This window comes from Rhinoderma darwinii, chromosome 8, assembly GCF_050947455.1.
Source record: "Rhinoderma darwinii isolate aRhiDar2 chromosome 8, aRhiDar2.hap1, whole genome shotgun sequence".
Taxonomy (NCBI): domain Eukaryota; kingdom Metazoa; phylum Chordata; class Amphibia; order Anura; family Rhinodermatidae; genus Rhinoderma; species Rhinoderma darwinii.
In genome coordinates this window covers 16,180,286-16,196,993 of record NC_134694.1, presented here as the reverse complement: position 1 = coordinate 16,196,993, position 16,708 = coordinate 16,180,286, and the positions used below count along the sequence as shown (strand labels likewise).

The following is a 16,708-nucleotide window of genomic DNA, read 5'->3' as shown; positions in this document are numbered from 1 at the left end:
GCTATTCCCAAAATTGCAGCAGTGCAACATAGGGTTAAAAGCCCTCGCTCTAGTGAGCTCTCAGCATCCCCCCCCTCCTTTATCCTGGCTAGTGCCGGGATAAACGAGGGGTTTGAACGGTGTAACCTCCTACACTGTGTGTCGCCATTTTTTGAGCTAACACACAGTGTAGTAGGTTTACATACAGTAGTAAACACACACAAACACGAACATACATTGAAATCTCTTACCTGCTCCTGCCGCCGCGGCTCCCTCCGGCCCGTCCGCTCCGTTTGCTGCCGCTGGTCCAAGTGCACAAATCCGGAAGCCGCGACCGGAAGTAGTAATATTACTGTCCGGCCGCGACTTCCGGTCCACAGGAAAATGGCGCCGGACGGCGCCAATTTCGAATTGGACTGTGTGGGAGCGGCGCATGCGCAGTTCCCACACAGACGCCGTACACTGAAGTCAATGGGACGGGAGCCGTTCGCAGTCCCTATGGGACTGTGGCTGCCGTATTCCATGTCTGTATGTGTCGTTAATCGACACAGACAGAAATGGAACAAAAAATGGCAGCCCCCATAGGGAAAAAAAAGTGTAAAAATAAGAAAAAGTAAAACACAAACACACAAATGAATATAAAAGTTTTTAATAAAGCACTAACATCTTTAACATATAAAAAAATAATTTGTGATGACACTGTTCCTTTAAAGCAGTTTGCATCTATCTTTCGTCGACTAAATCCTTCAGACGCTCTAACGCTCTCTTTTGTGATCCCCGAGGGGCCACACATGGGTTTGGCAGCCTCCAAGGCTACCATTGCTTGTTGAATTGGGTATGTGATCCTGGAATACTATCGGTCCAAGTGCAAGGCTACCCCCTTTCAAGTTATAGCCCATTCCATATGGGCTGTCTGCATCTTGAGCGGTACAATACCAAGATACTTGTCTCAGGTTTTCAATACCATTACCTGGGCTTCGGGACATACCTTGACAAAATTCTGCTAAATTCATACTCTGGCTTCCTCTGATGCCAGTGTGGGACGCAAGGTACTCCGTCTGCACGCAAGGCGGGTCACCTGGTATAATCCTCCTTTTGCTCCCCATCTGGGACAGCTTTAGGAAGTCTCCTGGTGCTTTGTACCCCAATGACATTACCAAAAAACATTGATTTTTTTACTCCATAAAATTCCTGCCTCGTTGTATTCATTGAGGTGCACAGACCCCACCATTTTTTTATTTTTTTTTATATCCTAATCCCGGGACTTGTGGGAAGGGTATGACCAGCCTCCTAGTGTCAAGGGCCTATACCATTGGTGCTGTGGTGTAACCCAAAGTATTTAACGGGAAACTGACTTTATGGGTAGTACAAAAATGTAATTTTCTTCCTTATATATTAACTTAATACCTTCAATTCTAGAGACAGTTCAAGGAGACAATTGGTGCTATTTCAAGAAACCCTGAGCTTTTATTTTTCTAATCTCTGATAACCCCTTTACCATCTCTGAGGAAACTATATATAGTGTACATAATTGAGTACTGTTTCGCTTACAGAAAGTGATATTCCAGAGTGCCCTCCGACACTGGTAGTGAAGGAGGAGGTTGGTGCTGATTCAAGAGGAGAGTCTGGTGAATACCATGTGCATGTAAAGCGGGAAAGGTCCCTCAGCCCTGAACCCTGCACCAAGATGACGATGAGGCTTCGAAGGAATAATAGCAGTGCCCAGTTTGTAAGTCGATTAGTGTTCTTCTATGGCATTTTTTTTGTTTTCTTTTTTTAAACTCGTTTTATTAAGAACTGTTGCAGTAACAAGTATAAAATCAGTCACGCATCATTGACTGTAAGATACATCACATTGGAACAAATAAGTGTATATACATAAAGTCAAGCAATGAGAACACAAAGAATATTCCATCAATACAGCATTCTAAAGACAACGGTGCATAGAATAGTGTACATTGAAGTATGTATGACCAGTACAATAAACAGGACATAAAACTAGAACATAAATAAGAGAAAACAAACAACCTGGGACCTATGTCTCTCACGAGCATCCAACAAATCAAGCACAGCAAGTTCAAGGAGATACGCAATAAAAAATAAAAATGCGGGTCACCTATGTTACTACATCAGAGGGGTTAACTGTCAAAGGAGAGTTGTTCCAAATATCCCAAACTTTAGAAAACTTAGTACTACAACCACGATTCAGATATACAACCTTCTCGAAAGGTATCACAGTATTTACCAATCCCTTCCAATGACCAATAGAGGGTAGTCGATCATTCATCCAATGTTGTGCTATAGTTTTTCGTGCTAGAAACAGAGGTTTTTTCTTACACTTCCTCCGCTTTCCAATACAGGTGGACACCTATGTCTGTCGCATTTGCTCCCGTGGCGATGATGATGAGAAGTTATTACTTTGTGATGGTTGTGATGACAACTATCATACATTCTGTCTGCTGCCTCCACTACCAGAACCTCCAAAAGGCATTTGGCACTGTCCTAAATGTGTCATTGCAGTAAGTAAAAAGTGGAAATTGTCTTTCTGAAAACTAGATTATTATCCTTTTTAATTGTCATTTTTGTGTAATTTATTTTAACTTTTTTTCAAAGTTCTTTACTCTTAAAGTCAAATTTTTATATATGAAACCATTGTCTCTTCCCTTTTCCCTCTAGGAATGTAAAAGGCCCCCGGAAGCCTTTGGGTTTGAGCAGGCAACACGAGAATTTACATTACAGAGCTTTGGTGAAATGGCCGATTCGTTTAAGGCAGATTACTTCAACATGCCAGTTCATGTAAGTTTGCCCATTTGGTTTGCACCTGCATTCAACATACTGTGGTAAACATAACTTTGTATAAGGAAGTTAACGCTCCCCTCCGTGGATTAGTAATCCAATATCGTCTTGCCTAAAATATTGTCTGTAGTCAAAGTGCACTTCAAAACTGCTTTGGTACAGGCTATGCTATCCTGTTGCACGTGTAACCTAAGGAGTATTCGTGCTGTCCCCATGATGTGCTTTTCATTTACATCCCAGTGCATGATCATACATGGTTTTATGAGCAGGGAGAACATTGAGAAACCTGTTATAATAACATGAGCCCGCTTATCTCTGAGAGATTCACTAGTCAAAAGTGGTAGGAACATTCTTCCCGGTGATAGTGAGATAAGTATGCATGCCTTGTCCATGGTGATCAAGACGCATGGTGACCAAATTATTTAACACAGAATATGTACATCTTGATTGTGTAATGTCAAACATTACAATTTGCTGGCAATGACAACATATTCCATCCACTAACAAATAGAATTCTTCCTCGACCTCCGTTATAATATTCTTCCTCCTTGTCTACAGATGGTTCCTACAGAGCTGGTAGAGAAGGAGTTCTGGCGCCTGGTGAACAGTATAGAAGAGGATGTGACTGTACAGTACGGAGCTGATATTCACTCCAAGGAATTTGGCAGTGGTTTCCCAATGCTTGATGGAAAATCAGAGTTGACTCCTGAGGAGGAGGTTATTGATTTTGTTTATTTATCCTGTTGACATCAACTTATTTTCCAGGAATATATAGTTTAGTCTGTTTTTACTTTTTTGTTTTTTATTAGACATATGCCACAAGTGGCTGGAACTTGAATGTTATGCCAGTGCTTGAGCAATCTGTGCTGTGTCACATCAATGCTGACATATCTGGGATGAAGGTGCCCTGGCTCTATGTGGGCATGGTGTTCTCGGCTTTTTGTTGGCATATTGAGGATCACTGGAGCTATTCCATCAACTACCTTCATTGGTAAGTGTCCTGGGAGGCATACAAATGTTTTTTTCTGCAAAAGCAATTCACTACCATTTAATGCTCCATAGTGTTAAAATCCCACATTAATGTATATCATTGGTTATTTGTCTGTTTCACTCCGTTATGTAGAAATCAATGGACTTACTATATAATTTATAGTTTTAAATATTTCTGAATATAATCTTTAAATGACAAGCTGGTACCTAGTAGGAAAACTTCTTAAGGGTCTTATCCGAACTAAAAGCTTAGTCGCTATGCTTGTGGATGAAGAGCTTTTCCTTCACACAGCAGACGTCCTGTCTAATAACCTTTTATTGACTCTCACTGCATGTATTGTTCCCCTAAACTTTAATTGTATTTTTTTTGGAGAGTTGAATTAAGATTCTGCCGTGCTACGTTTTCAGGGGAGAGCCCAAGACTTGGTACGGTGTGCCATCTTCTTCTGCTGAACAACTTGAAGTGGTTATGAAGAAGTTGACTCCAGAACTCTTTGAAAGTCAGCCCGATCTCCTTCATCAGCTGGTCACACTAATGAACCCCAATACTTTGATGTCACATGGGGTGCCGGTTCGTGAATATTTTTTGTAATGGTGTTTTCATTTTAGTGTATGTCAGATTTTATTCTGTTACTTTCTTCTCATCTTAAATTGTTTGCCTCCTATAGGTTGTGCGGACAAACCAATGTGCCGGAGAGTTTGTAATTACGTTTCCGAGAGCTTATCACAGTGGTTTCAACCAGGGTTACAACTTTGCTGAGGCAGTAAATTTCTGCACTGCTGACTGGGTGAGTGGCTAATTAAAATGTTTTTCAGGCTAAACCTGCTGCAAGAGAATTCACATGGTAAAAGTTATAGATCCGAGTATTAGAACTTTTTACAGGCTGTCCTTTCTGGTCAGTAAAACATAAAGACCTCCAGACAAGTGTCCCGGCCACAATAAAACAGCAGTGTGTGAAAGTTTATCAATCATAAGTCCAATGCAAGTCAATCTTACAGACCATCTGTCAAATTTCTAGCTCACAGCTGGCCGAAAGTGTATTGAGCATTATCGGAGGCTCCGTCGATACTGCGTCTTCTCACATGAGGAGCTAATGTGCAAGATGGCGGCATGTCCCGAAAGACTAGACCTTACTTTGGCTGCTGCAGTGCACAAGGAGATGCTTATTCTGGTGCAGGAAGAACGGAGGCTACGCAAGTCACTGATGGAGCGAGGGATTACAGAGGCAGAGAGGGAAGCATTTGAGTTGCTTCCCGATGATGAAAGGCAATGCCAGAAGTGCAAGACCACCTGCTTTCTTTCTGCATTGGCATGCTATAACTGCCCGCAAGGCCTAGTGTGCCTGTATCACATTGATGACTTGTGCCAGTGCCCACCATCTCGTCAGTATCTCAGGTAAGGCTGGAATTTCTGGAGCTTTTTCAGTAAGATCCATTTGCTGCAAACCGATTGAGGCTGTTTTTTGAATGGGGCACAGTAGTTCCATGTCTTGTATTGAATGATCGAATACATTTTAGGTACCGCTACACTCTTGATGAGTTGCCGGCCATGTTATACAAGCTGAAAATTCGGGCTGAGTCCTTTGACATCTGGGCAAGCAAAGTGCGTCAGGCTTTGGAATTTCAGGATGGAGCGAAGAAGGGTGAGTTTTGGACTGCTAGCTAGATTCTGACTTTTTTTTCTGCAAGTAAATGTCTTCAATATTTTGGGTTTGATTTTTCTTTCGCAGAGCTGGAGCCACTGCAGATTCTTGCAAAAGAGGCCTCCGATAAAAGGTTTGCTGAGCATGACCTGCTCCAGGAACTAAAAGGCACCATTAAAAAGGCTGAATCTTGCATTAGTGAGGCCCAGAAAGTTCTAAGTAATCCCCAGTCTTCAAGGTTTGTTTCATTATTAGACCATATTTAGTGTGACATTTTGTATAATGCATATCACTGCATAATCTAGAAGAATCAGGTTGCAACGTTGTGTTGCAAAGTATAAAAAAATGACATGACTTCCCTTCTGGTATAACTTTTGCATTCTTTCTGATTTTTAGGAGCAATTCAACAGTAATGTCTCTGGACGGTTTGCATAAACTCGTACAACGTGTCCAAGCTCTTCCATGTGTGCTGGATCAGCTGTCACCACTACAAGTAATAAGCAGTTTGTCTTTTTGCCCGGTTTTATGCATTGTAAATAATGGGCAGGATATTACATTGGTGTTACTTCTCCTCAGGAACTTCTGGAACAGGCTGATGTCTTACAGAAAGAGGCAAAGAATTGCTTACAGTCTCTCCCAGAGAGCGCACCCCAGATGCAGGAGCTGTTGGAACGCTGCAATGCTTTTGGTGTGCGGTTACCCGAAGCTGAACAGCTGGAAAGGCATTTGCGCCAAGGGCAGTGGTTATCACGGGTACAGTCCGCCCTTGTCGCAGGTCGTTCCAGCACACTCCAAGAGATGCGTTCATTGTTCCAAGAAGCTGGAGAAGTGGCTGAGAGCCCTGCAGTGGAGAAGGCTCGTAGTGAGCTGCAGGAACTAATCTCCATTGCACTCCGCTGGGAAGAGAAGGCGCAGATGTGTTTAGAAGCAAGGTGATCCTTACTCTTTATTTAGATTTACCATTATAAAATGTCATTCAATGCAATCAGCCAACTATTCTTATGTTAATATTTTAGGCTGAAGCATCCTCCAGCAACCCTTGAGGCCGTCATTAAAGAAGCGGAGAACATTCCAGTACAACTTCCTAATACACTAAGCTTAAAAGAGGCGCTCTGCAAGGCCCGAGCCTGGAGTGCTGATGTAGATGAGATTCAGGTACGACTATGCTTTAATTGACATTGAATAGGCTGTAGTTTATGAATACAGACCATGGTTAAGTTTTTGGTTCCTGCTTTGAACTTTAGCAAACCTGGTCTTTATGCTCAATTTTATTTTGTATGTTCAAATCCTGTGTCCGCAGCAGTGACGTATGACACTTTCTTGCTTCTGCTAAAATGGTCTGTATAAATGGAAATTACGTTATGTTATGCTAACCGTAAACTAGAGATTGGAAATGGGGTATATGAACTTCTACCATTTCCCCACCTCATGGGAGCAGGGCTAGGTTGTAATTTTAGGGTTGGTCAATGAGCTGCAATCGGCTGCATGATCCGAGTATGCAAGTTGCCAACCACTGCTTCAGTAATAAGCTCATTCTATATACTGTTTTGCCAGCTCTGAAAATCAATAGAAACTGATCAAATAATCCAAACTTCAATCCTCTCAGCATTACAAATTATTCTGATCTATATATATTTTTTAATAGAATGGAGATCACTACCCCTGTCTTGATGACTTGGAGGGACTGGTTGCTGTCGGTCGGGACCTCCCTGTAAAAATGGATGAACTGCATCAATTGGAAGTTCAAGTGGCTGCTGCTCATTCCTGGCGGGACAAAGCAACAAAGACTTTCTTGAAGAAGAGCTCGTGTTATACACTTCTAGAGGTGATGACACTGGAAACTGGAAAAATAACCCTTGCTGATTTCCTCCTATTATCCAGTCATTTGTATTACAGGTTCCTAATTAAAGAGGTTTTCCGGGAGTCAATTATTGTTGGTCCCATCCTCTGGACCCTTAACAAAAAAATAGATTAAGACCCTAGTAGTTGGCGGGTAAAAAACTTTGAAGATATAGAAAAATTGCCAGAGGCAATAGAAACCCGTTTTTTTTCCCAACTACTTGCTACCTAGTAGAATAGTTAAAATGTAAAAAATACCTTTATTTAAATCAAGTAGGGACAAACCACATAGAATTTAAAACTACAATGTGTGCCGACCAGTAATAGTATCAAAGTTCCTATGCCATACAAGAGATAAGAATAGCCCAATGCAAATCATAAGCACTGAGTAAAAGTGCTGGCTGTAGTCAATAGTGTGGGTCAGCTATCACTAAGTAAAGGTACGAACTATGGTCAATAGTAAAGGTCAGCTGTTAACATTGCGAAGATAGGATTAATATAGCCCCCCCCCCCCCCCCCCCCCCGACATGTTTCGCTGCAGATGTGGCATCCTCATGGGTTTTGGGGCATGTCATTGCCCTCTGGACCCCAGCTCATTAAAATTCTGCTGGAGTGCCGTAGCTCTTTAATTCCGCTGATTGGTGAAGGTCTTAAAAAGGACCTGTCACCTCTCCTGACATGTCTGTTTTAGTAAATATTTGCATTTCCAATAAAATAAAAGTTCTGCACCATCTTTTCTTAGTTAATGGGGCGTGTCCATACAGTCTGTCAGTCAGCACTGATTGGACATAGTCAGACTGTATAGGGACACGCCCCAACTGGTAACACTGATATTCCAGGAGGAATCGCAGAGGAACGGCACAACGTAGAGCTCTAAGTAAAGATGTTCCAAAAATGTTGTTTCATGGGGAATACAAGAGGCGACAGGTCCTTTTTCAGGGGCATACCTTCACTGACCAAACATTGATAGGCCATCAATATTTGACTCCAGTAATTGGGATTTTAAGCCCCTGTGACAACCCTTTCTTTTCTGGCTCTCTAGCTTTGTTCAGTCTTGTCATGGGGAATTGTGTTGATCTAGATTGCCATTGACATTCTAAACACCTTTTTAATAGTTAAAGTTCTGTGTGATTTGTAGTGTTACAGCGTAATCCTGTGCAATGAAATCTTCTATGGGCAGCGACACAAATTTTATGTGTAACAGTTTTGATAAATGAACAGGCTGCAAGTGTTGATGCAGTGACTTCGTGTTAGAGCAGCTGCCGGTATTAGGCCTCGGCACTTCGTTTGCTGTTTAAACATTGTTTTTCTCATTTTTATTGTACTCTTAATGAGCCTTTTTATATAACTAGTAACTGGATCCTGTTAGAGTAAAATTATATTTAACATGTCATTCTTTAATTCAGTAATTGCTAGCCATTTTACTATTGGCAAGTTCATACAATTGCCCCATCCTTACTGTAAAGGTAACCGCTCTTTTGCAAGGAACCCTTCTGTAAGAAGGTCATTTATTCCCTCTTCCCATTATTGCAGGTGCTGTGCCCAAGTTCAGATGTTTCTTCAGGTACTGGCAAGAGGTCCCAGTGGAGGAAAGAGAAGGAGCATGGCTTGTATCGATCTGATATAGAGAGCCTGGGGCTATCTGCACAAGATCTGCGGGATCCGGGATGCATTGTAAGTATGGCTTATATCGTATTCCTTAAAACCTTTAGCGTAGTGAAGTGTTTGTAACTCACGTTCATTAATTCAGGTTCTGGCCTTTAAAGAAGGGGAACAGAAGGAAAAAGCTGGCATTCTGAGACTACGGACTATGAATTCCTCGCTGGAGAGAGGTTGTGTTTGCGTGTGTGGAGAGCCTCCAGGGGAGCTTATGCTACGCTGTGAGCTTTGCCAGGACTTGTTTCATGGGCTGTGTGTACCTGGACCCAGACTCTCTTATCGTGGGACACACACTTCACCTCTGGCTTGGTGGGAATGGGACAGTCGCTTTTTGTGTCCACTCTGTGTGCGCTCACGGCGGCCTCGACTCCAGACTATACTTTCCTTACTGGTTGCTCTTCAGAAGTTGTCAGTGCGCTTACCAGAAGGAGAAGCACTACAGTGTTTAACAGAAAGAGCGATGAGCTGGCAGGATCGAGCTCGCAGGGTACTGGCAACACCAGAAATATCTAATGCTGCTACAACCCTGACAGGGAGAAGACAGCGGTTACAAAATTATAAGGACCCACAGGCACTGAGGGAGACGACACGCAATGAGCAGAATCCTGTAAGTATTTTTTTTGGGAAATCTTAAACCGTATCTCAGAGGTTGAAGATACAGATGGTGACAAAAGGGCCATGTAAATCAGTCCATAGTCTGCCCTTGTCTCGTCAAAGAGCTTGTTATTGGAAGATTATTGCTGACCAAAGACCGCAAGATGTCTGGTTAAATCCTCTAACTTTTCCCCTACCGAGAGACTTTTGAGCATTGTTACCAGAAATTCTGTATGGCCAGCCATAGGTGCGGTTCTAAGATTGATTGTTGCATTTTGCAAGTCCCAAGAAATTGCGCCCTATATGTCCAACGAAGGTTTTTTTAGTGCATTTAAAAATGTGAAGAAAAAAAATATTCTAAGCAGAATAAGAGTGTTATCGGTGCTTGCCGTACAGGTGCAGTGTCCTTATGGCAGCCTTTTCAACTCTGTGCCTCCGATTACTTCATTGGCTGAGAATTGCCAGGTGCGTCAATGTCCATGACAACTTGCACAGTGGCGGTGAGCTTTAGGACATTGATGTGGATGGTGATTTGGAGCCGAACCATGTCCTTGTGAGTTATCCACAAGAGCACATGGAAGGAGTGTTCGTCATGGGGATACTGAAGCAGAGACGTGACTCTAATAAAACACTGATCTTGTAGCACACAAGCTTTTATATGCCACGTATGTTAGTTTTCCTTTACGGGTATCTACAGTAAAACAATAGAACTTCGACTTCCATCAACCATTTAGAGGAGGATGTTCTCTGCATAACACTTGATTCCTTCTTTACTATGTAATTAGTTTTTCAATGTGACCTGTTTTGCAGGTTTTGAAGCCGACCTGTCATGGCATTCATTCCATGTGATGAGGAGATTGCTCTGTCATTTATTATTAACCATATTCAAAGTATATACTGTGTAGTTAGTAATAAATAACCGAGCGATCATGTCTGCATGAGGGCTGTGATTTACCATTACAAGATCGGCAGCATAAATCATGTAGAGTATTTTCTTAATATAATAAGGCTAAGATTCTCTTTTCCTTCAGTACAGAGCACTGTAAACAATCTGTTGCCTGCTGCAGCCACTAGGACTAAATTGTAAACAAGCAAGCCAAGCAATTTCTATTCGCATGATCCCATTACTAAAATGACCTGATAGGGCATTTATAATCTGGTGACAGAGCCTCTTTAAAGGTGTATTCCCAACTTAGACATTTATGCCATATCCACAGGATATGCCATAAATGTCTGATAGATGCGGGTCCCGCACCTATATTGAGATCGGGGATCACCTCACCCCTATTTCGCCTTGTTGAGGCTCTTTGACTGTTTCCGTAACTCCCATAGAACAGAATTGAGTGAGCCGTGCGCATATGTGTCCCCCTGGAATCACAGCCAGCGGCTGCCTCACCAGACGAAATGGGGGTTGGATGGCCCCGGTTCTTGATATAGATGCGGGTCCCCTCTCTATCAGGCATTTATGGTATATCCTGTGGCTGTGCCGTAAATGTCAAAGTTTGAAAATAATCCTTTAATAATTAATGTGTCCTACTGCAGACAGGGCAGAGGATGGAAGGTTCCTGCTGCAGCCAGAGACAGGATAGTAAGAAGGTGGGGGGGAATGACTGATATCTTGGGACACATTTAGAAGATTTATTTGATATATTTCTCAGAATTAATCTACTTCTTTACTTTTGATCCTTTTTTTTTTTTTGTCTCTTATTGCAATTAAGGGAGGAAATACTGGGATTTATTTTTTTTATGTGCATTTTTTTAGGTTTGGTGTTTTTTTTTGTTTTTTTTAAAGGGAATGTGTTGCCAGCAAAACATGATTTTTTTTTTTTTTTTGTTAAACAATTTGTGTGTAGGTGATTAAACATTGTTCTAATTTTTTACTTTTTTTTCACTAGTCAGGAAATATTATAAATTGGATTCAATTTATAATATTTCCCAGCACTGGTTACTAGATGGAGCAATTCCCAAAATTGCAGCATTGCATGTGGTAAAGCAACCACATTGCTTTATGCTGCAAAATTGGGAAAAAATCCCTCGCTCTAGTGAGCTCTCAGAATCCCCCCCTTCTTTATCCTGGCTAGTGCCGGGAGAAACGAGGGGTTTGAACGGTCTAACCTCCTACACTGTGTGTCGCCATTTTTTGAGCTAACACACAGTGTAGAAGGTTTACATACACTAGTAAAACACACTGAAACACGAACATACATAGAAATCACTCACCTGCTCCAGTCGCCGCCGGTCCGTCCGCTCCGTCTGCTGCCGCTGCTCCATGTGCACAAGTCCGGAAGCCGCGACCGGAAGTAGTAATCTTACTGTCCGGCCGCGACTTCCGGTCCACAGGAAAATGGCGTATTTCAAATTGGACTGTGTGGGAGCGGCGCATGCGCCGTTCCCACACATACGGCGTACACCATAGTGGATGGAACGGGCCCCGTTCGCAGTCCCTATGGGACTGGAGCTGCCGTATTCCATGTCTGTATGTGTCATTAATCGACACATACAGAAATGGAAAAAAAAATGGCAGCCCCCATAGGGAAGAAAAAGTGTAAAAATAGAAAAAAGTAACACACAAACACACAAATAAATATAAACGTTTTTAATAAAACTGATATAAAAAAAACTTTTTTGGTGACACTGTTCCTTTAAGCAATTTTAGTAACTGTACCGCACTAATAAACCCAACCCCCCCCCCACCTAAGAAGAAGAAAAAAAACAAACCCTTTGAACTGCGCGACGTGTTCTTCTTTGATGGGTTTATTCACGTTCTTTGGCAGACCTGTGTACGTGTGCAGGATGCTTGCCTGTATTGAATGAACCGAAGTTTTACTGTCTACCAATCCAAGTCACATGGTCTGGTTATGTGTCGCCGATGTTTTTTGTGCTGATTGCTAAACTACGTTTCACTGTTTTACCATTTTAAAACAGGTTCCCCATGAGAATGGAGATGGTCATTCAGAGAATGGCTCTTGTGCAATGCCAGGTAACCTAAGGTCCAGTATGATCTGTAGTATTCTAGTGCCAATGTTGCATGTGCCCCAATCAGATTGTTTATGCCTCCTCCTTACAGATCTTGATGCGATGGCAGCTCTGATCCCTCGTATCGACAGGACGCCAGTTCTGGATATTTCTATTGGGTCACGGGCTCTGCTGGAGGACCTCATGTTGGAAGGGGATCTACTTGAAGTGACACTTGAAGAAGAACTTAGTATTTCGTGGCTACTACAAGCATCACTGATACCACCTGTGGAGAGGTTACGGACTCTGATAGAGGTAACGCAAGATATTTTTATTTTAGTTATTCATTAGTTGTGAATCTGCGCCTATAAAGTGAAAATGAATGCTCATTGATGCAACCTTGTAAACCGCGACGTTCTGCTCTTCTGTCGTTAGCTCTGCCCACTTCTTGGTAGCTCCGCCAAATTTCTACTGATTGCCAGATGTCTCCTTGTTACTCGGCATAGGGACACATCTGTCAATCAGCAGAATGTGGGCGGCGCTAGCGGCAGCTCGTGAATACTCTGGATGCTGCTCGGTCTCTATGTAAGTTTCTCAAACTGCTTCACATTAGCAGATGAGTGTCAGACGGCTGAAATGGATGTCTGTTACTACATTATGCTGCTCATTTATGGAGTTTTGGTATGATTTGTGGGATTAACCCCTTTGACTAGGCGGTGGTTGAATTCTACATGACATGCAGCTCTTATGGGGTATATTTCAAATCCAGCAACACTGAGCATGTGCAGGGAATGGATGATCATTGGCTTATTGTTCCCACTCTGTCTTTACAGATAGAGCGGTGTGAACGAAGAACCAGTCGACTGAAGGGAAAAGATCAGGATAAGAAAAAAAAGAGGAGGAGTGATAGGGCAGAAGGTGGCTACCTGCCCGCAGCACTCCAGAAAGAGGAGCTGGGACCAAAGAGAATCCGCAGTGACCGACTTCAGGACGTGACGGCAGGGAAGGAGAGTCCGAGGAAAGTTGGCGCTGAAAGTAATCAGAATGGAGAGGTGAGCAAATGATCTTGAGAAATGGTGCTCCTCGTAAAATGTCCTATTGTCCCTGAACCAAGCCCTCATTACAGCCCAAGATGGCAGCTTTTATTTAATGTTGCTGTTTAAACCAATATGTGCCTGCTTTTATCTTATGGTACAGACTCTCTTGTCTCCTGGTTTTTACATTGCCCTAAAAGAGTGTTTGTGAATGAACTGGTAACTAGAATTAGCTGTACGTTCTAGGTCACCTGTTATGTAGTATGGTCTTAATATGTCCTTTATGGAAGTGACCCTTTAGTGGACCCTTCAAGATTGTACTGTGGAGCATATCTATCTCGCTATAGTTTGCCGCAATGTGTCAGTCTGTAGTCCGGGCTGTCTAACTCTGATTGAAGCTCTCAGCTGTGAGGGTTTGGATGTTACCGTCTATTCATTAAACATTAAGATTTAGTTACCGTATTTTTCGGACTATAAGATGCACCTGACCATAAGACGCACCCAGGTTTTAGACAACCGAAATAGGGAAAAAATTATTTGTTAAAATATTTGTTCTATTTTACCACATGGCATAACTTTTTTTTATATTTTTTTTTATCGATAGAGCAGTGAAGGCTTATTTTTTGTGGGACAAGCTTTAGTTTTATTGGCACCACTTTTTGATACATACAATTTTTTTGGTCACTTTTGTTTTTCACAATTTTTTTTAATTGCTAAGGTGACCAAAAAACAATTTTGATGTTTTACATTATTTTTTTTTACGCCGTTCACCGTGCGAGTTAAATAATGGTATATTGTATTAGATCTGACTTTTACGGACGCTGCGATGCCGAATTGTTTTATTTTTTTACATTGTGCTTGGGGAAAAATTGGAAAAGGTTTATTTGAACTTTTTAAATATTTTGTATTTTTTTTACACTTCTGAAAATTGATCTAACTTTTTTATTTTTATTTTTTTTTTCTACACATTTTATTAGTTCCCCTAAGGGACTTGAACCAGCGGTCACTTGGTTGCATGTTGAGTTACTGAAACAGCGTAACTCGCTGAGCTACACTATTTCTGTAAGTCCCATAGTAGTGAGTGGCAGTTACGGAAGCAGCGTAGCTTGCGATCTACACTGTTTCCGATGAGGAGAACAGGGGACCGAAAGTTACCTACAGCGCTACATGAGAAGCTTGGACTTCCGGGTTCTGTGTCCGGCTTATTTTTTCGGCAGCTCCATAGATGTCAATGGAGAGCCGCTCACGCATGCGCAGAAGAATCCCATTCATCTCTATGGAGCTGCCGGACACAACGCGTTAGTCAAAGCTTCTCGTGTAGCGCTCTTGGTGACTTTCGGTCCCCGTTCTCCTTATCGCTGGGGATACATGTCTTTTATGCACAACCCCTTTAAACGGCCAGGAACAGCAAAATTGCTGACACCTGCTCCATACATCACAGCCCCCCCCCCCCCCCCCCCCATGATGTGCCGGCATGTCTTGGGTCGGGAAGGGGTTAAATAACGAAGCGGTCAGTCTTGCTAAAAACTGCGCCTTATAGTCCGAAAAATACGGTACATAAAACTGGAAAACCCCTTTAATGGTTTGTATATACAAGTGAATGGTCAGTCTATATCTTAAACTGGCAGTGAAATAGACATGACACTTTGCAAACAGCTGACACTAAATCCATGTTCTCTTTTTTGCTAGCAGCGCTTGTGACATTCAGCGTGATGACCTGACACTATATGAAATCGGGACAGTGACACTCCCCACCAGACATGAGTTTTACCTCGCTGATGAATGGTTCGAGGTGGCTGTAGGGGTGAGGAGTCCTAGAAACCCCTCTACCTCACAGCATTCTCTGTTCTACACACACTCGTCTCTTGGAAAGGGAGGGGAGTACTTCTTTCTGGGGACACCTAGTGGAAGCTGGTGCTACTTCCTCATGACAGATGGCAACTCTGCATAAAAGACTCTAGGATCTCAATAACCTCTCCTTCTCGCTGACGTCAAGCAATTAACTCCAGTTGGAAACCAGATGAAAGTAATCCTGGCACGTTTTCTCCATAGATCCTGCAGGGTGATATTCCGCCCTGGCAAGCATGTGCCGTTCAGCCTTCCCGGACTGAAGTCACACAGGACTTATACCAGCGTCTGGTGCTGCATTGGGCGAGGGGTTTATCTGTCAGTAAGGAAGCTATAACAGTGGTTCGGGGTGGGGGCACACCTTTTATTTATTCCCTTCTCCTTGTGGTTTATAGTTTCACTAACTGCCCGGCTTCCCTCCTGTTTCACCCAATAGTTCAGGATCCAGGGGGCGCTCTGCACTTCCCACCCCTGTAAAATGTTCACTTTGCTGAGAACACTTTGTTAAAAAAAAAAAAAAAAAAAAAAAAGAATTTCTAGAAAATGTAAAATGAAGAAAAAAATTTCCCTGAAGACTCCATTATGGAGAGTTCTCTTTTCTGACATGTAGAAATAAAGGTAGAGGTTTTTTGGACGCGGTCTCCAGGCAAACTCTGTGTTATACCTCAGTATTGCAGATGTTTATTTTACATAAATTATGTTCGCAGGACTGCAGGCCTCCTGGGACTTTGGTTCATGCTATTGAGGTTGTTTTTTTTTCCTCCTCACCAAGAAAGGTTTAATTTATTACCGTCCTTTGGAAGTATTGCTTTGTTTATTGGGTTCAGGTAATAACAGTCCTTACTAGGTGACGCTTTGAATCTCAAAATTTTTTTCTTCAATATTCATAAAGTTCTGTCAAAATCACTGTGGCTTCTTAAATGTTCAGTTGTCCTAAGAATGTGGTTTTGTCTTAAAGAGAACTTTACGGCATCTTATATTTAGGTTGTTGGCTCAAAATTGTCAGGGGGGACACGACAAACCGTTTAAAGGCTTGTCTGTGTTGAAATTTTTTTTTTTAATTTCTTTTAACCCTTATGCCCTGTGGTCTCCTAATGCCGTGTTTTTTTTTTTTTATGGCCTGTGCTCCGTTTTGGCGAATATTGGTACACAGAAGGGGAGATCTAAGCTATCCTCAGCGGGTGTTGTCTGCTCCCTCGATGTGACGCAGTCCAATCAGTGCAGCTCTGGAATGACCGGGTCACAGAGGCTGGTCTCATGAGAATAGGTAAATCTCGTAAGATCTGCATGTCTTTGGCATGGCTGTGAAGCGGTCTACATTGATTGGACCACATCATAGCGAGGGAGAAGACAACGCCCACTGAGGAGAGC

The 16,708-nt window shown here is 42.4% G+C and overlaps 1 protein-coding gene across 5 annotated transcripts in view; it reads left to right on the top strand.

Annotated features, from left to right (window-relative positions):
• The window catches only part of KDM5C (lysine demethylase 5C), a 65,425-nt gene extending 49,454 nt beyond the window's left edge, over positions 1–15,971 (top strand). For 4 of the 5 annotated variants that reach the window (XM_075835296.1, XM_075835295.1, XM_075835298.1 and 1 more), the window contains 20 exons: positions 1,533–1,708; positions 2,340–2,498; positions 2,656–2,775; positions 3,334–3,492; positions 3,585–3,766; positions 4,174–4,336; positions 4,434–4,553; positions 4,785–5,161; positions 5,284–5,408; positions 5,496–5,646; positions 5,805–5,901; positions 5,985–6,340; positions 6,425–6,563; positions 7,054–7,233; positions 8,781–8,921; positions 8,998–9,513; positions 12,426–12,480; positions 12,568–12,770; positions 13,289–13,507; positions 15,179–15,971. In XM_075835296.1, the coding sequence (XP_075691411.1) occupies positions 1,533–1,708; positions 2,340–2,498; positions 2,656–2,775; positions 3,334–3,492; positions 3,585–3,766; positions 4,174–4,336; positions 4,434–4,553; positions 4,785–5,161; positions 5,284–5,408; positions 5,496–5,646; positions 5,805–5,901; positions 5,985–6,340; positions 6,425–6,563; positions 7,054–7,233; positions 8,781–8,921; positions 8,998–9,513; positions 12,426–12,480; positions 12,568–12,770; positions 13,289–13,507; positions 15,179–15,190 (3,650 nt within the window). In that variant the 3' untranslated portion in view covers positions 15,191–15,971. The remainder of the gene's footprint in view (positions 1–1,532; positions 1,709–2,339; positions 2,499–2,655; positions 2,776–3,333; positions 3,493–3,584; positions 3,767–4,173; positions 4,337–4,433; positions 4,554–4,784; positions 5,162–5,283; positions 5,409–5,495; positions 5,647–5,804; positions 5,902–5,984; positions 6,341–6,424; positions 6,564–7,053; positions 7,234–8,780; positions 8,922–8,997; positions 9,514–12,425; positions 12,481–12,567; positions 12,771–13,288; positions 13,508–15,178) is intronic. The other variant, XM_075835297.1, reaches the window with a different exon arrangement.
• Positions 15,972–16,708: the final 737 nt, after the last annotated feature.